This window comes from Danio rerio, chromosome 1 (assembly GCF_052040795.2).
Source record: "Danio rerio strain M-AB ecotype USA chromosome 1, GRCz13ab, whole genome shotgun sequence".
Classification (NCBI taxonomy): Eukaryota; Metazoa; Chordata; class Actinopteri; order Cypriniformes; family Danionidae; genus Danio; species Danio rerio.
Window position 1 is genome coordinate 24,681,838 of NC_141021.1, and position 18,163 is coordinate 24,700,000.

General features: G+C 37.8%; 1 protein-coding gene across 5 annotated transcripts in view; it reads right to left on the bottom strand.

Moving 5' to 3' along the window:
- Nucleotides 1-18,163, bottom strand: part of pds5a (PDS5 cohesin associated factor A) — a 485,752-nt gene that overhangs the window by 459,958 nt on the left and 7,631 nt on the right. For all 5 annotated transcript variants that reach the window (XR_015475595.1, NM_200992.4, XM_087235332.1 and 2 more), the window contains 15 exon segments: nt 5,652-5,855; nt 5,376-5,462; nt 5,085-5,182; nt 4,875-5,001; nt 4,707-4,787; nt 4,452-4,592; nt 4,246-4,361; nt 4,049-4,143; nt 3,798-3,943; nt 3,570-3,721; nt 3,340-3,453; nt 3,130-3,211; nt 2,000-2,048; nt 1,779-1,918; nt 273-388 (listed from right to left, as the gene is read on the bottom strand). Coding sequence is in view for 4 of the 5 variants with exons in the window: in NM_200992.4 (NP_957286.4) it covers nt 273-388; nt 1,779-1,918; nt 2,000-2,048; nt 3,130-3,211; nt 3,340-3,453; nt 3,570-3,721; nt 3,798-3,943; nt 4,049-4,143; nt 4,246-4,361; nt 4,452-4,592; nt 4,707-4,787; nt 4,875-5,001; nt 5,085-5,182; nt 5,376-5,462; nt 5,652-5,855 (1,748 nt within the window). In the remaining variant the exon portion in view is untranslated.

The window sequence follows — 18,163 nt, forward strand, 5'->3', positions numbered from 1 at the left end:
GTTATCTTAATCTTGTCCATGTACAGTACATTTATGATTGCTGTTATAGCAAAGACTTTTTTATTATTATTCATGAAAGAATTAAAACATCAGATAATACTTTCATTTAAAATGAAAATAAAATTTTCAATCTTTTTTTTTTTTTTTTGTTGCTGCCAATCTTAATAAACTAATAATAAAAAAAGACTTAAGACAATACTTTATTCATCTGCGGCATGAGTGCTATATGAAACTTTTCTTTCCAACAGAAAAAAAAAACAGTTCTCATTTACCTTATTGCCTCAGAGTCAATGTGCACTGGTGCAATTCTCTCCAGCAGGAATTTCACCATCTCTAGGAATGGATTTGTCGGCTGCTTAGGGAATGTCAGCTTTCGTGTGATTTCCCTCTGAAACGACATGCCACTTTCAGATAACTTATGTCTGTTTAATATTTAGTACTATAATAAAGCTTGCTTAATTGTTGATCAGAACATAGGTCAATTGTAATCATTTTAAACAGGATGATTGTGAATGGTTATGACCAGGGCTTTACATTAACACCCGCCAACCCGCCAAATGTGGGTAAATTTCAGCTTTGGCAGGTTAGACAGTCACTCCCACTAGCCACTTCAGCTGGTTGAAAACAATTTTTAAATTGTAGTTTTCTTAAAAGCAGAGTTCGACTATAAGGATGACCCAATATGCGTGCAAATGTGATCTTAGAATCGAGGAACAGCACGACTAACAAATATAATTTGCTTTCGCGCGAGCAATAGAAAGCAGGTAAATACCTGGATGATCTGGGACTGAATGAATGAGAGGATGATCAGTCGTGCACACAGCTGATGATACACGCGACTTTATAAACCGCGTGTGCGCTCCTGTTTGTTTGCTTGAAGCAACCGTGCCTGGAACGCAACTGTTATCAGTTCTCTTTCATATAGAACAGACAAAAAGTTATGCTAATGCACCCGCAGTCTTGCTGCTTTCAAGAGCTCCAGATTGGTCTTTTTGTAAGCAGCACCAGTTGCTTTCACTTTGAACAGATTATTAATTGGCCAAAACCATGTGATCATCCTTTCATTATCACACAGTATGTTTTTCACCTGCTTTCTTTTGCTTACGGTTATTTTTGTTTATATGTTTATCCATCATTTTTTTACAACATTGCTTTAATATGAGATTAACTCTCCACTTGTGTAGTAACTGGTGATCTGAGAGACCTTTAGCGAGGACAGATTACTCTGCATATTTTTGATACATGACTATAACTATTTTTAAAAGTCAATGGTTTTTCTTTTTTTTTTTTTTTTTTAAGAAATGTTTTGTTAAATAAAAAGTATAATATACAGCTATATTTAGGTTGTTTTGACGCATTTAAAACATGTGGCTAAGAAATAATTATTGTTCGGAGTGGTCAGAGATAAATTTGGTACATCCCTAATTTTGAGTTCTGAAAAGTCCTGTGAAATAAAAACTAATTGTAATAGAACACTATGAAACCATGACTCATTTGCTCATACACGACACACAAAACGTGCAATTAATGAGGCGGCATGTGAACAAAACACAAAATCTAAATCAAGTAATTTTAGCAAGTCAAAGTAATATTTGTGCATATAAAAAATATTTTCCCAACAACAAAATTGTGGCTAGTGAAATGCAGAGTGGCTAGTAACGTTGAAAAACTACTAGCCACTGTTGGCTGGTGATCAAAAAAGTTCATGTGAAGCCCTGGTTATGACAAGCGTGGCCGGAGTTTTGAACAAGCATTAAAAAAAGTTTTGTTAAGCTTACCACACACTGTTCGGCCTGTTTACATGAGCAGGTGGGGCTGATGAGTTGCTCAAGCTGAAGACGTAGTTTCTCGTCTTCACCCAGAACCTGATTAAACTTCTTCATAAAGTCCTGAGCTTTGCCTGGGTCTGGTAGATTCTCTGAGCATGAGAGAGAGGCAAATTAATCATTGTTAAACCTGTCGATTTATCAATTTACAGAAATATATGCAATTTGCTTACTAGCGATGGTCATAAGTTTCCCGAACATGGCTGAGGTGTTTGCTTCAGACTGCCGGAAAAGGGGAAAAAACAAGTCAGTCATCCATATATGGAAAACTTGTGCTCATTGTACACACTTACAAAATAGGAACATCACAACCATTTTTCACTACTAATTAGTTAGTATAGTCTCATCACTTGCAGATATTTTGTCTGCTACAGTTTGTCATTCGTATTTATGCTTTAGCATGTAAACCACAGACAGGAAAGTAAAATGTTCTGGGTATATTTGTAAACTGGTCAGTACAGGACTTTCGGTATAGTCCAGGTGTACCAAATTCAGTCTGTTTTTAAGTGCAGAACATGCATTGATGTATGCTTTAAACAGTTTAAATCAGAGTTTACACAGGAACATTAAGCAGCTCAAATTTAAGTGGATCACATACAGCACATTAAGTCGAGTCTCTGCTACTGTCGACTCTTGTCAGTATCACTGAAACTGCAGAAATAATTCATTTGAGCTTTTCTGTTGTGAATGTTTTAATCACACCAGTGTGATCATACGCATCAGAGACCAGCCAAGGCTCATCACACTGGAGGGATCATACACGTGAAAGGACTAATGTCTGCAAATACATACATACACACACATATATATATATACATATATATATATATATATATATATATATATATATATATATATATATATATATATACACACACACACACACATACACATATTATACATATACATATATATATATATATATATATATATATATATATATTCAGCAACTACATATTGAATAAACTATATTTAGGACAAAAATATTATTTTTTTCTTATTAAAAACCAACAATAAGACTAAGATATAGTATATTGCACATAAGACATACAGACATGTACAATACCTTTTTGTAGACATAGCCACTGTGAACTATATTTAATGTCATTATACAGCAAAGGTTGTGGATAGTTCCCTTTTTGTTTGTCAGGACAAAAGCATAAACTTACAAAATAATTATGAAAGAGTAAATCGTACATTTGTGGCAAGTATTAACTTTAGTAAGGTATCAAGACCTTAATTCAGTGTGTTTGTGGATGTGTAAGTTCCAAAAATAGCTTCAAGAATGCTTGTTTGACTTTACTGTAGGCAGTTTGTGTAAGTCCAGCAGTTCTCGAACCAGCCCTCTCAGCATATTCTGACACTTCCACATTTCATTCAGTGCTCTGAAAAACAAAGAGATGCTCTGCTTAATACAACTAAACATCAGTGAGATGAGTGTTGTTGAAAACTGCCTCTTCACAATCTGATGAAGCTTTTAAAAAAGGAAATGAAGCAGTGGATTGAGACTCACTTGACTGCGTTGGTGTCCAGACAGGCATAAAGGTAGTACAGACACTTCATCTTCTCCTCAGTCTCCAGACTGTGAGGAACCATATACTGAGCAAAGATCTTCTCCACCAGCAACCTAATAAAGAAACACTTAAAGGACCTGAGATTTCCTTTTTTGATATGCAACACTATGATAATGAATATGTAAGAGAAGTACATGAACATCAGTGTGTACATGTGTGTGGCTCCTACTTGTCATCTATGCTGTTCTGGTAGTAGATGTGTAAGAGTTTGTCTTTGATCCAGCTGATTTTCAAAGCAGACTCCTTCCCAGCCTCGTGGTGCAGACAGTATTTTTTAAACAGCTGAGCCAAACCCATCATTGCTTCTTTACGGACACGCCACTAAAAAAGAAACAAAATTTTACGTTATATGTGGATTTGAAATCTTTTTTTGTTGTAGGGCAACGATCTTTCTTACCCTCTTGTCCAGCATCCTCTCTCTGACGAAACCCAACAGTTGATCATTCACCAAGTTCAGGTCTTTCTTCCCTGCATTGATAATCGTTACAATGACATCATGTCTGATTGCCTCCTCTGGGTCATGTGATCTCACCTTCAAAAACTCTGTAGTGAAATAGAGCACATCATAAGTTAAACAAGACATCTCTAAGTCAAGGAGTGCTTAAAATGAGAAAAAACAAACAGACATTGTATTCAAGCAGAACAGACCTGTAAGATCCTTGGCAAGGTCTGGATGGTTCATCAGGCAGTGACTGGCAAACTTCACACATTCCAGTCTAACAGGAACATGGATGTCATTGAACCTTCAAGACAAAAAGCAAAAAATTAAAGCCAAATTCATTAAGAAATCCTACAAATCTCTCACACTTTAATTACAGATTTTTAAATGGTAAAAGCCATCCTACCTTCCCAGGAAACACTGCCAGAGTGGGCGATTCTGAGTGGCCAGTTCAGAGTCTTTTGCGCCAAAGAGTTTGGCTAGCAATTTTACCACAGCTAACCTTTCCTCTCCATCATTACTCTACAAAGACAAAAACAAAACAAAAAGACTTACTCTAAAGAGCCTTGTATGCAAGCTGGTGTGAAATTAAGTGTGAGTCAATTTGGTCACCTTCAATTTAAACTCAAGCTGTGGCATCACGGAGACTAGGAGCAGAGGGTCAATTGCAAAGAGTTCCTGAATGAGGTCAAATACATGCTCTGACAGATCACTCACCGAGGACTTTCCCATGACCAACACCTGATTGAAGAACTACAGAAAAAGAAATGCCAAGCCAATCAAACATATGAAATAATATTGACATGTTATAATGCTGAAACTTATTCTAAAAAGATAAAATTACAAACAGATGATTTTGTGACTCACTGAGGCGATGCAGGTTTCGATAGTCTGTACCGTTCTCTTTAGAAGAGTCCTGGCCAGGTCATATGCCTGCTTATTCAAGTTCTAAAGCACACAGAATGGTTGAAACCCATATTGGTTAGCTATCTGAGACTGGAATGAAAAATAAAGCACAATAGGTAATTTGCCTACTTTGTGAGCAGGGATGAGGTTGATGAGGATTGTGTCCAGCAGCTCTTGCGTCACTCCATCACCCTCCATGATGATGGAACTCATCAGGTCCAACATGTGCATTTGCACCTTCTGATTATGGCTGTTACTGAAAGAGTGCATTGTGCTGATCAGAAAGAGAACAGTTGAGGAACAAATGGGATAATTACACTGACTTCAAAATTAACTCACTTGATGACAGAAAAGAGGGTTTTGAAGAGCTGGATAAAGATTTCATTACAGTCCTCCAATTCAAAACAGATGTTGTAGGACTTCACCCATGCCAAGTTCTGTGCAAGTCAAATTGAAAAGTTAGCTGTCATGACAATCATAAATACGATCTAAAACCAAAGGCAAACTGGTCAAAAAAGCTGCTAGATGGCTTGAGTCTGAGAGTAAATTTAAAACAAGCATTCAAAGCCTTTTCTTTGTCTAAACAGAGGACAAAAGATCAATAAACTCTCATTAAAAGAGCCATCTCACCTCTAGCAAGTAAAAATATCTGTTGAACTGTGGGCTCTTGGTGTCCTCAAGACCCTTCAACTGCCGTGTGATGAAAAGAAAAATTTCCTAGATAGGGAAAAACAAATCACCATCATCACTGTACTCGTTTTAAACTCTGAAAATAATACCAATTTAGTTTCGTATGAGTGAGGTGATTGTGTGCAGGTAGAAAGAAATCAAGTTTGACAACGTAAAAGTGTTTTTGAAAGATTTAACAATTTCTCAAGACAGCTAGATGATGAGTATTGGTTATACCTTGAGTTTGTCATGTGAGGTGTATGGTGCCTCTGGAGCATAGATTCTGAAGATGTCAGCGAGACAGCAAGCCACGAGTAACCGTACATCCTTGTTGGGGTTTCGCAGAAAGAACTCAGAGGCCAGGTGAAGAGCCAGAGCCAAGTACTGTTGCTTTTCCTCTTCTGAGTCTTGATCCATGTCCATATATGTCTTAACCACCAACTAGAAGACAAACAGATTAACAATTTAATAAAGTTGAAGTATTTCCTTTTTAAATACTGTGTGCCAACTTTGACAAATTTCAGAAAACTAAGAAGTCAAGCAACTCATGCTGTTTGATGATCTCTTAAAACAGGGGTGAAAGTTTAATTATAGAGGAACATACTGTAAAGTAGTAGTACAACATGAATAATTCAGCCCGTCAACTCAGCATAGGCCTTCTGCTGAAGAGAGACGTCAGACTGGCTATTCAAGCAGCGAATTAGAGCGCAAGAATTTAAAACTGAAGTGATGTATCCAAATAAACAAAGTAAAAAAAGAATAGAAAGAAGCTGTCTGTAATTTCACTACATTTCTCATTTCTAACATTTGCAAACTACATGGATTATTAGATTATCAGACATGTGCGAAAGTGAATCCCTCCATGATGAATGAAAATTACTGAGATAAAGGTACCAAACACTGCTTTGTTAATGCTTTATGTGCATTTCAACTTCCAGTTTTGCTTTGTGGAATGAGAGAACAGATTGCTGCCACCTGCAGGTGCAGTAGGACACCTCCTTTCATGCAGGCGTCGAACATGCACTTCATTTTTGGCCCCGTTTACACTAGTGCGTTTTAGTTTTAAAACAATGTTTTAGAATGAAAACGATTCGCGTCCACACTGGTGTTTCACCCAGCGTTTCTGAACAACTCTCCGTCTACATAAAAACACTGAGAACCCACATCACGTGACCATACACACACTCTCTGGCATGCGCTGCAGCCTATCTAGCCAGATGAGAGCTGTGCTTGTCGGAGTGTTTATAAGGATCTACCCCTGGTTCTAATCTTACTATATTTGTTAAACGTGATATTTAATTCATCTTGTTGTCTATATCTAACGACATATTCCCCGACTTTGGTCTTATGAATCTATTACTTGTTTTCTGGTAACGGTTTTGGCTGAACTTTTATTATTAACATTATTGATTATTCAGCAAAAGAGAGGATATGTTTCGCATTTTTAAAGAAAATAAAAGGAGGCAGTATTGTTGTAGGCTCCGTTTTATTATGAATACGCATACAGTAAAGATGACGCTCAAATATGCAGCACAACCGCTCAAAATTTCTGCTGTCTGTTAAGTTGCTAATATCAAAATGAAAATAGCAGTTCCTTATATCATGTTTTTATTTTATTGTTAAGAAAGTGAAACAATGTAGCCAGGATGATGTGAATGAGGTTATAAAGAATACTGTTCCCATTGAAGATTTAGCCAGCATGTCCTCAGGAGTCTGTTTTCCATATCAAACTTGCAAAGTCTAAACTTACAAGAGGATGCAGGACAAAACCATGTGTAGGCTACTTAATATAGATAGGGCTATTCAATTGGTGGCCCGCGGGCGGAATCCATCCCCCAAGGCATTTTGTTCTGGCCCTCCAAACAGTGTGACCAAGACATCAAAAATAAATTTAGTTCAGTCGACAAACGGTCGCTATAGTAATGAAGTTACGTGCGTCTGTTCAATAACAGCACAAGCTGCAGTTAAAGGCTGCACAGAGCGTGAGTCACAATAAGCAAATGGTGCGGACAGCCGAAAACATGTTTGTAGAAAAGGCTATTTGTACAATGCACTGATATCGTTAATAGGGATGCAACGATTAGCCGATTTCACTATTAGCTGCGCTTTAATTCGTCACAGTTTATTAATCATAAAGTCTTCTCTAAGCCGCATTTCTGTTGCACGAAACGAAACTGCTGCACAATGCCAAGTTGCCTGTTGTGTTAACATAATTTTCTGAAGAGCGCTTCAGCAATCTACACGCTTACAATGGGGGATTCGTCAGCCGTTTGTTATAGGAAGGATCAGAAAAGGCTCTATGGGACTTTGAACTTTACAGTACACAGTTCATGGATCATTTTAAGCCTGGTTTATACTTCTGTGTCAAGTGATCACATATAATTGTTTTACCCATAAACAAATTATAAAATAATCAAGATAAGTAACACACAAATTACCATCTGTGAATCAAATTTTTCTGCGGGATTCTGGCATGAATAGGCAGAGTGATCTGTGTCATTATAACGGCATCGAAAAACTTAGCCAGCAAAAAAAGTGCCCAACCAACAGTATCTGAGGTTTTCACTAAAATTACTAAGTACTGAAAGTGAAATATTTAAGCAGTGTACTGATGCTGTGACACGTTACCTGATAAACTAAAAAAAGAAGAGTCATTTGATAGAGACAAGATTGATTAAACATCACGTTTAACAACTATAGTGAGACTCAATCCAGCAGTAAATCTTTAATAAACTGTCCAACGTGCACTGCTCTCTGGAGCTCAGATGAGCGCATGACAGTGTGTGTGGTCACATGATGTGCGTTTTCAGTGGACAATATATTTATTTTAAAACTAAGACGTATTAGTGTAAACATGGCATAAGTGTGCATTTTTCGAGAGCGGGTTTGCCACGGGTGCAGGGTGGAGGATCTGCGATGCCGGCTCAGCATCATATTAGGGCTGCTTGATTATGGGAAAAATCATAATCACGATTATTTTGGTCATAATTGTAATGACGATTATTCAAAACAATTATCAGTTAAAGTCTAAATTATTCACCCTTCGGTGAATTTATTTTTATTTATAAATATTTCCCAAATGATGTTTAACAGAGGTTTTTTTTTTTTTTTTTTTTTTTTTACAGTATTTACTATAATATTTTTTTCTTCTGGAGAGAGGCTTATTTGTTTTATTTCAGATAGAATAAAAGCAGGTTTGAATATTTTGAAACCTACTTTAATAGCTCAATATTATTAGCCCCTTTAAGAAATATATATGTTTGATTGTCTGCAGAAGAAACTACTGTTATACAATGACTTGTCTATTTACCCTAATTAAGCTTTTGAATGTCACTTTAAGCTAAATACTAATATCTTAAAAAACATTTAGTAAAATATAATCTACTGTCATCATAGCAAAGATAAAATAAATCAGCTATTAGAAATGTTATTAAATCTGTTATGTTTAAACTGTACTTTAAGCATCTTTACTGTATTTTTGAGTTTATTATTGATTAAAGATAAAAACAGTCGGCAGCAGCAGGAATACCGCACACTGTCGCTTTAAGAATAGTGTGGCTCTGATATGGTTTCTCTTTCTCGTGTCTTTTGATTCTCAACTTATTAGTTTATTACACAAATGAGGGTTAATATAAATAATCACTGAACACCGCGCTCTGACACAAATGTGCATGTATTTGACCATTAAAGCGCTCACATTAGCCACGTTTCCACTATGGTGCCTAAAGCGAGCGAGCCAGGGCGAGCCAAAGGCCAGTGGGGTTTCCACTGTCACTTCCGGGGCCTTATCGGGCCAAAGCGGGGCTTTCTTGTAATAAATAATAAAGTAGTTTATGCTGCGTCCTCCTTTATGTTTTAATAACGCATAATAATCTTTACACAATATTAAAAACACAGCAGACAGTAAAGGTTTTCGAAGGTTTTTGTCAAGTTTAAAATGTTTGTTTGTGCGCGTTTAGATGCCTGTATGTGTGTGTGAGACCAGGCAAAAGCGCTCCCTCACAGCTCTGTTATGCCGTGAGCGGCTTTTTTCTTTATTTATTTTGGAGATAAAACAATATAAATAAAACAGAAAGACATAAAACTTAACAAAATACGTGCCCACTTTCGTAGACTTTAAACAATATAGTGTCATATCTTGATAAAATAGCCTAAGCTATATTGAAATATAATTTAAAGAATTACAAATATCGGATATATATATAAAATCACATTAAATAAATTAACCAATATCAAATAAACAAAAGCTAGCTATAACAATGTAGGTAGCCTATATACAATACATAAATCAAACCGTTTTAAAGCCACATATAGCCTAACTTTTATTTTACTAAGACCTGTCTGAAAAAAAAAAAGATTTTCGATATTTTCTAAAAACAAACACCGGAGAAGCTTTGAAATATTTATATAAAGTAAATATTTATATAAGTAAATATTAATAAAGTATTTCGATACGATGATATTAATCAAATTGCGCAAACAGAGCATTATTTGGTATATATTTATTATCTGCTTTAAACGCATATGGGGGAAAGTCCAAACACAGAATGTGTTCTATATCCTCAAACAACTGTTTATGTTTTTATATGACGTGGTTAAATTTATAAATGAAACTGTAAATGAACAGCTTTAGTGAATAGCTGCCGAGCGCAACAAATATGGCTATATTTTATTAGGCTACTCGCTCTTGTGCTGAAAACTTAACACGACTTCTATCAAAACGAGGATGTTATAAAATACACGCCATATTGAGTTATAAAGGAGAATTACTGTGGCTTTATATTATGGATGTGTGGGCTCTCTGTGTTGGGTCCCTGCGTTAGTGGCGAGAGCACTCGATGCACAATGCTAACAGTCGGTCGGCAAGTAAACAAATGTAATGAATGTAAATACACAGGTCTGTGCGTATAGACATTTCATGTACTGCTGTACAGTAACGTGTCGTTTGTTTGTTTCGGTTGTCTTCATTTTAATGGTTTTGTTTCGTGATGATTCTATGGTGTGCTTTATCTGCTTGATTCTCGCTGAAGTGGGCGGGTTGTGTGACGTTTGATTCGGGGACGTTCTGTGGGCGGTGTTTGCGTGACGCGCTGTGAGCTACTAGCCCGACAGTGGAAACGCGACATGATTTCAGCCTCATTTCTCAACCTCCCGGGCTATTGGCCCGGCCCGGCCCGATTAAAGCCCTGGCTCGCACTGGCCCGATAGTGGAAATGCGGCTATTAAGATCGCGTTAGATGTGTGTGTGCTCTGCTGTCCGAGGCTAAGCGCGGCGCGCGCAAACACACACACTACCTGTCAGAGGCTAATCACGGCGCGCACACATACAACAGCACGTGCTCTTTTGCGCTTTTAAAAATATGAATGATAAGCATCCCGTGCTGCAAAAGTTACATTACAGCACATGCTTTTAGTCATTTTCACGTGGAACTGAGCTTTGCAGAGGCAGAGTTTTCACACGTGTACAACTAGAAAGGGGGCGGTACGTGATGGAATAATCGTTTATCTCGATTAATGGTTTTTCATAATCGTTAAAAGCCAAAATCAAAATCTAAATCGGATTTTCGATTAATTGCACAGCCCTACATCATATTGTCTATTGGCCATTGACAATGGCATCGTCTATCGACCCAACCCTATAGCTTATTGTACAAGTCGCTTATTTTCGAGGTGGGAATTTACAGATATGCAACAATTTTAATAATAAGGTAAACACAAAACAACAGTTTTCATCCGGAGCTCCTTCACGGGACTTCACACTTGTAAACACTTGTTTGAGCTAAAGGCTCGTGCGACTCTCACCCGTCCACACTCATCAGCGCTGCCAAGACAACCAATGACAGAGCTTGCGCTAGGTGTCGTTGTGATGTGTAGTTACATTTTTTGAAAGGTGCGTGTCAGCAACACCGACAGCCACAGCGAGGACTATGCGATAATGCGTAGGCTGCATTGTAGCATACGCGTGTGCTTGACGCAGAAGCATAAATCAGCCTTTAGGTTCGGAGGAGAGGTATCTGAATAGCACTGTTGAGAACTGGGTACTGTGGTGTTAGTAAAGCCTTGTTTATACCTCTGCGTCAAGTGATCAGCGTGACCCACGTTGCATGCAATGCGCATAGCCATGCATTCATACTTCTGCAAACTGTTTCTGTTGCTCAGCAATAACACTTCCAAAACGCTACCTGGCAGTAGGCGTTTGTTCCTCTGTGTCGAGTTTCTTCTCTGGTGTTTTTCTTTTTTTTTTTCCTGAGCTCTACCTTAACGTACAAGTAGCTCAAACTGGCTCATTTTGAGGCGGGAATCGACGGAACAGCAACAACTTTAATCATAAGGCAAACCCAAATAATACTTTAAGGAAAATCAAACCAAACAACAACAAAAAAAACTTTGTACATGAAAAGACACAAACATACATAAAGAAATCTGTGTTTATTAGGGATGTAACGGTATCAGAATTTCACGGTACGGTAATACCTCGGTATGAATGTCACGGTACGGTATTTATTGAATCATTTACAGGAAAAAAAAAACTTTTGAAAATACTCCAAAAAAGTGCCAAAAGTGTCAATGACATACAAATTAGCCATCTATCTGTAAGCTTTGAAACAGGAACTTCAATTTTAATAACAAAAAATTATTAAACCATGTAAAAAAAATAAAGTTTCAATTTAGTATTGTTAAAAACTCATCACATTTAACATTTAATCACTCACTTAGATAGAGATGGGTTTAAAGGAAAATTATCATATAACTATAATCTGGTAAAAGCTGGTATCTCTGGGTATTTACAATGTCCCCTGCAACAGAAAAAAACCCCTCTCATTTGGGACTGAGGATTCTGGGACAAGAGAGATATGACTTGGCCCATGTTGACAGCAGTGGGGTAACGTTGTGCATTGTCTTTCCCCCACTTGAGAGGACAAACCATGAGTGAGATAGAGATCTCTTTGCGGTACAAGTCAATGTCTGCATCAATCTGAACAGTGTGCTGTGTTTCTGCAGTCCCCATGACTGTTATTAGTCGTATTCCCCAACTTGCAGGCACGTGCACACATAGGGCTCAACCTGTGCAGTGTACATGCCCTTTTTAGTCTTGGATAGAAAATGCCCTTCCAAAACGATCAAAAGTGCCCCCGCGACGCGACACAACCTCCGTCCAGTCCAGCCCTTCAGTAGGCGCGCGATAACACCTCTCTTGAGTATGCGCGCTCAACCCCCCCTCGGCGCTTTACAATACGCGCGCCACAACACAGCTGATCAGAACGCGCGCGACAGCACCGCTATTCAGCACGCGCGCGGCGACAACACCCGCTTTAGGTTCGATCATTTCCATATTTTTTTCATCTCCGCTACTAGCAGCACACTCCATTTCCGCATTACTGGATCTGTAGCGACAACAGACCGCAAAGGATTATGGCCACGCCGGGGCTGATGGGAAATGAAGTTTCAGCTACCTCCCGTTCGCTTCATTCGCCTGAGCAAATTTTCTCAGAAGACCTATAGTTTTACCGAGTCATGCGACTTCGGTAATATCGAAAAAATTTAATATTGCGGTATGACGGTATTTACAATACCGTTACATCCCTAGTGTTTATGGTCATTCTAATCTGTGCATTAGATTTTCTTAAATTAATGTGTCTTGACGTTCAATGTTTAAATAAGCTAATTTTAAGTGAGGTATAAATTAAAGAAAACTAAACTAATAAATATTAGTGAGCCAATAATCTTATCAGACATTTGCTCGTTTTAGTAGAAGTAGTATTAACTATTTGTACTTTTAGAGTTTGTATAGAAACAAGAACCAGTAATATGTAAAGCATATTAGCCAGAATGTTCACATTTGCATGTACTCTTCCCTGAGATCTCATTTTCAATAAGCACTGAACTCTTCTAGTTTTAGGACCCAGGAGGAGGGAATCTACCGCTCTGTGTGCCTGTGTGTTTGGTGGAGTGGGGGAAGGGCAGCCAACACTCAGAACTCAAGGAAAGCCCCACAGTTGCAAAACCAGGAAGCCCAGCAGCCTCACTCTACACTCAGATAACAAAATCAGATTTTTGCACATTTAATAGATTACTAAAAAAAGCCAGACCTACAGAATCTCAGGAAACCTGCATAAAATTAATGCTACAAAAAAAGAGTTCACCAAGAACAAGACAGAAAAAAGTTAGCCTTAATTAGCCCTAACCTTAGCAAAAAAAAATAATTTAGCAATATACAATTTTTAGGATTTCATGATCCTTCCTGACATTAGCAGATTATGTTTTTGAGTGCTGAGCCAATTTGTTAGGAAGGCTTAAAACAGTGTATATATTTGTTTGCCGCTGTGTCCGAGCCCGCTAGATATCTTTCAGAGGTGCACCCAGCTCTGAGTGCATCAACTGCTCCAGAAAATGTACCTGGATGATGGAAGCTTTCAGCAGTGCTTCCGACTGAGCCGAGCCCAGTTTGATGAACTCTTGTCCAGTGTGGGCAAAATGATTTCCCGTCAGGACACCAACAACAAGCACTATGGAAATGACCAAACTGTGAGCCTCAGACACCATGGTTTCCCTGTTCTCATGTAAATTCTACGTGTGTAAAACCCCAGTCCAACGGGGCAATCAGAAGACAAAACAAACTGTGACGAGACTCAAGGGCCATTCCCTCCACATTTGCATGTATGGCTATATTGGGTCTAGCATCCGGACAATACAATTAATTTTCACCCCTTATGTTGCGTTTGATAAGCCAAACGTTTTCTTGGAAGACAATGATCATTTTCCTCCCTTAGTTATTTTTAAGCGTTTGTTTAACTTTTTATGCACAAGGGATATTTATTTTGAAATGCGAGTGCCAATTAGTTTACTGTGCATTACTGGGCAACGACAGCATGGGACAAGTTCAAACTAGCCTCAGGACGCAAAATGTAAGGGCCTACTCACACTATGCCATCCATACCATGCCCAGGCCCGTTTCACGGATCGTTTGAGAAGTGTGAGTGTGCTGAATCAGGCTCAAGCACGGTTCACTTGGCCAGCCCTGGCCCGGTTGGAAGAGGTGTGCCTGAGCGCAGTTCACTTGGACTTTGGCACGGTACGCTTGTGTGTGAGTGCAAAACGCGCCAAAGCCCGAAACTGAAAGCGAGACGTGACTTTTAAGGGGCTGTTTCATATGGATTTATTAATCATTCTTACTGTTCAGTGAACGCAAACTGCCGTAGATTATTAAAGACGAGAACTCCTCACAGCACGACAGCTGCGCGGCTTCAGCAGACCTCTTCATTCCTGCAGCACGAGAGCTTTATGATTGTTTATGAGCGCCAAAAGTGGTGGATCTGTTTGGCGAAATATTTGACTGCATGTCATTGCATAACAAACGACTGAAACGATATAACTAGAGAAATCTCCACTGTGCTGCTGAGTGAGAGAGCGCTTCTCACTGAACAGCACAGCAGCGATGACGTAAGCGTGCCGAGGCCCGTTTGTGGAGTGAGTGCGGGCCGTCGGGGAGACAAGCGTGCTTTGGCCCGGTTCGAGGCAACTGTACCTAATGTAAGTACGGCCTAAGACTTAAGGCTGATTTATACTTCTGCGTCAAGCGCATGCGTACGCTACGGCGCAGCCTACGGATTAACGCATAGCCCTACGCCATGGTCATCGGCTCTGCTGATGCGCACCTCTCAAAAAATTGTTTACACGTGTGGAGGCCCGTGAAGGACCTCCGGATGGAAAGTTTTGTTTTATGTTTACCTCATGGTTCATGCTGTTGCATGTCCGCCGGTTCCTGCCTCAAAATGAGCGAGTTTGAACCACTCGTACATTAGGAAGTGTTCAGATAAACAAAACACCAACAAAGAAACTCTACACGGAGGAAAATAAACACCTTACTGGCCGCTGGCGTTTTGCAAGTGTTATTGCAGAACAACAGAAACAGGGCGCAGAAGTATAAATGTACAACTACGCGCGTTGCATGCGCCGTGGGTACCGCCGATCACTTGACGCAGAAGTATAAACCAGGCTTTACAGATTACACGTAAAATCATCTCCACTCTGAAGAGACAAAGTATGTTAAGTTACATCTTTTGTTAATTTATCGTGTTTATTGTGAAATTTGATGCATGTTTCAACAAACACATGTAGACTGCTGATTTGTGTCAAATCACTCATTTCAACTATCATGTTCATCCAGAGGTAGAATTCCTGGCTGTTTTCTTTGACTTTAGCTATAAAATACAACACCATACATCTCTATCTCTCTCCTTAGTCATATTTAAATATAATTTAGCCTTTATCCACAACAGATCTGGTGAGCAAAATAGGTTAACATTACTCGGAACAGTTTATTTATCCTACTTGGCATACACGACTTATTCGCCATTTGTGAAAGGTTTGCAGTTTATGCTGGAGCTCCTCACATGCCTTCTTACAGCTTTCGCTCAGCTTGTACTTGGCCGCAAAAGCTGCATGGTGGGTTTTGCCATAGGTTCCTGACCACTGTTCTATCGGGTCGGGAGCAGGTTTTCTTCAGTAAACAAAAAAATGTTGTGTTTATGCAAAATAAAAAAAGTAGTGTTGGGTGATGGACAAAATTCAGATCATCATATCCTTCTCCGATACATGATATTATCGCATGGGGGCACGGCAGTGTTATGTTTACTTATTTGCTAATTTATTTAATCATTTCTAAACATATTTATTAGCTTTCAAGTTTTTTAAATTATTAAAATAATTGCAAATCATTGCTCTCAGCTGAATAGGCTCCGCTGATAACTATAAATTATTTTAAAGAATTTACAGTGCTCATAATTTTCATGACATTAAAAAAAATTGTAGATTCACACTGAAGGCATCAAAACTAAGAATTAACACGTGAAATTATATAAATAACAAAAAATGGTGAAACAACTGAAAAGAAGCCATATTAAAAGTTTTTCAAAGTAGCCACCTTTTGCTTTGATTAATGCTTTGCAAACGCTTGGTATTCTCTTGATGAGCTTCAAGAGGTAGTCACCTGAAACGGTTTTTCATTTCACTGATGTGCCCTGTAAGGTTTAATAATTGGAATTTCGTGCCTTATAAATGGGGTTGCGACCATCAGGTGTGTTGTGTTGAAGTCATGTGGATACACAGCTGATGGAATCTACTGAATAGATTCTTAGAATTTGTATTTTGGCAAGTAAAAAGCACCTAAGTAAAGAAAAACGAGTGTACGTCATTACTTTAAGAAATGAAGGTCAGCCAGTCCGAAAAATTAGGAAAACTTTGAAAGTGTCCCCAAGTGCAGTCACAAAAACCGTCAAGCGCTACAAAGAAATAGGCTCACATGTGGACCGCCCCAGGAAAGAAAGACCAAAAGTTTGAACACGTAAAGATAAAATAAATCAGTTATTAGAAATGAGTTATAAAATCTATTATGTTAATAAATGGGTTGAAAAAATTCTTTCCATTAAACAGAAATGGGTGGGGGGGGGGGGGGTGGAAGGGTTCAGGAGGACTAATAATTCTGACTTCAACTGCATATACACTGTTTTTTCCTCCCTGCAAAGGAAAACAAAAAACAAAAGAATAAAAATAAGAAAAAAACTAAGCATCTTTACTGTCAGAAAAACACTGTAGCTACAAAATGCCTTCAGTCTAGAGCAGTGAAGGATTTTGTCCTTTTGTTGTTTGATTAATAGTAGAAACAGGCGGCAGCAGGAATATTGCGCGTGGTCACCTTAATGGTTTCTCATTCATGTGTCTTTGATTCTCAGCTATATATATATATATATATATATATATATATATATATATATATATATATATATATATATATATATATATATATATATATATTTATATATATATATATTTATATATATATATATATAGGGCTGGGCGATATGGCAAAAAAAAAAGTTTGACTGATTCACGATTTTGAATTTATTTATTTATTTATTGTGTAATTAGTCAACTTAAAACATTACAACAACATGACTGAAGTAACATTCTCTTTATAAGTAACTTCAAAAACCATCTGGTTAAGGTAAACTGTATATTTAATGGCCATGCCATACATAAATTGTTTTAATGAAGTTTATTTGTTCTTTTTTTTTTTTTTTGCTTGTAGCAAGGATGAACACAAAAATCTTTTAACAGAAGGCTGTTTCAAGCCATTTAGCACCTGACAAGCCAACTGCAGAGATCGCGGCAACTGCAGCAAACACTTTTTTCGAAGCTCAGCTCTTCTTTTTTGCACTTGATTATTATTACTTGATTAAAATACAGCACTGAAATTAACAGGCATAAATGTTTTTGAGAAAAAAAAGTCTATTTGTAGGATATCTGTAAACGCAGCCATCTGTACGAGCCAATGTTATGGAGAAGTTGTGTCGCCTAATAATTATTTTAATTCTAATAAAATGATAGCCAAAATAAACAATTCATTGCATTTTTCGCTTGATTAAAATATACAGAAAAGAAAAAAACAAAAAGGATGGCAAGTTTTAATTAATGTGTTTTAATATTAATAAAAATATGCTTAGTCCATTTAAGCTTAACAGCTTTATAGCTACGCCGCTAATAGACAAGCCATTCAAAAAATATTATGTCACTGTGTACAAGGTTATTATTTATATTTTACTATAAAAACTAAATTTAGCATGTAGTGTGTAAACTTTCAGGGTGGTGTTGGTTACTGCACAACACCTTATTAAACTACCATACCTCTGAGGGAGATTTTGTTACCTGGTTTTAAAAATAAAAGGCATTTTAAAATAAGAACAAGTAAC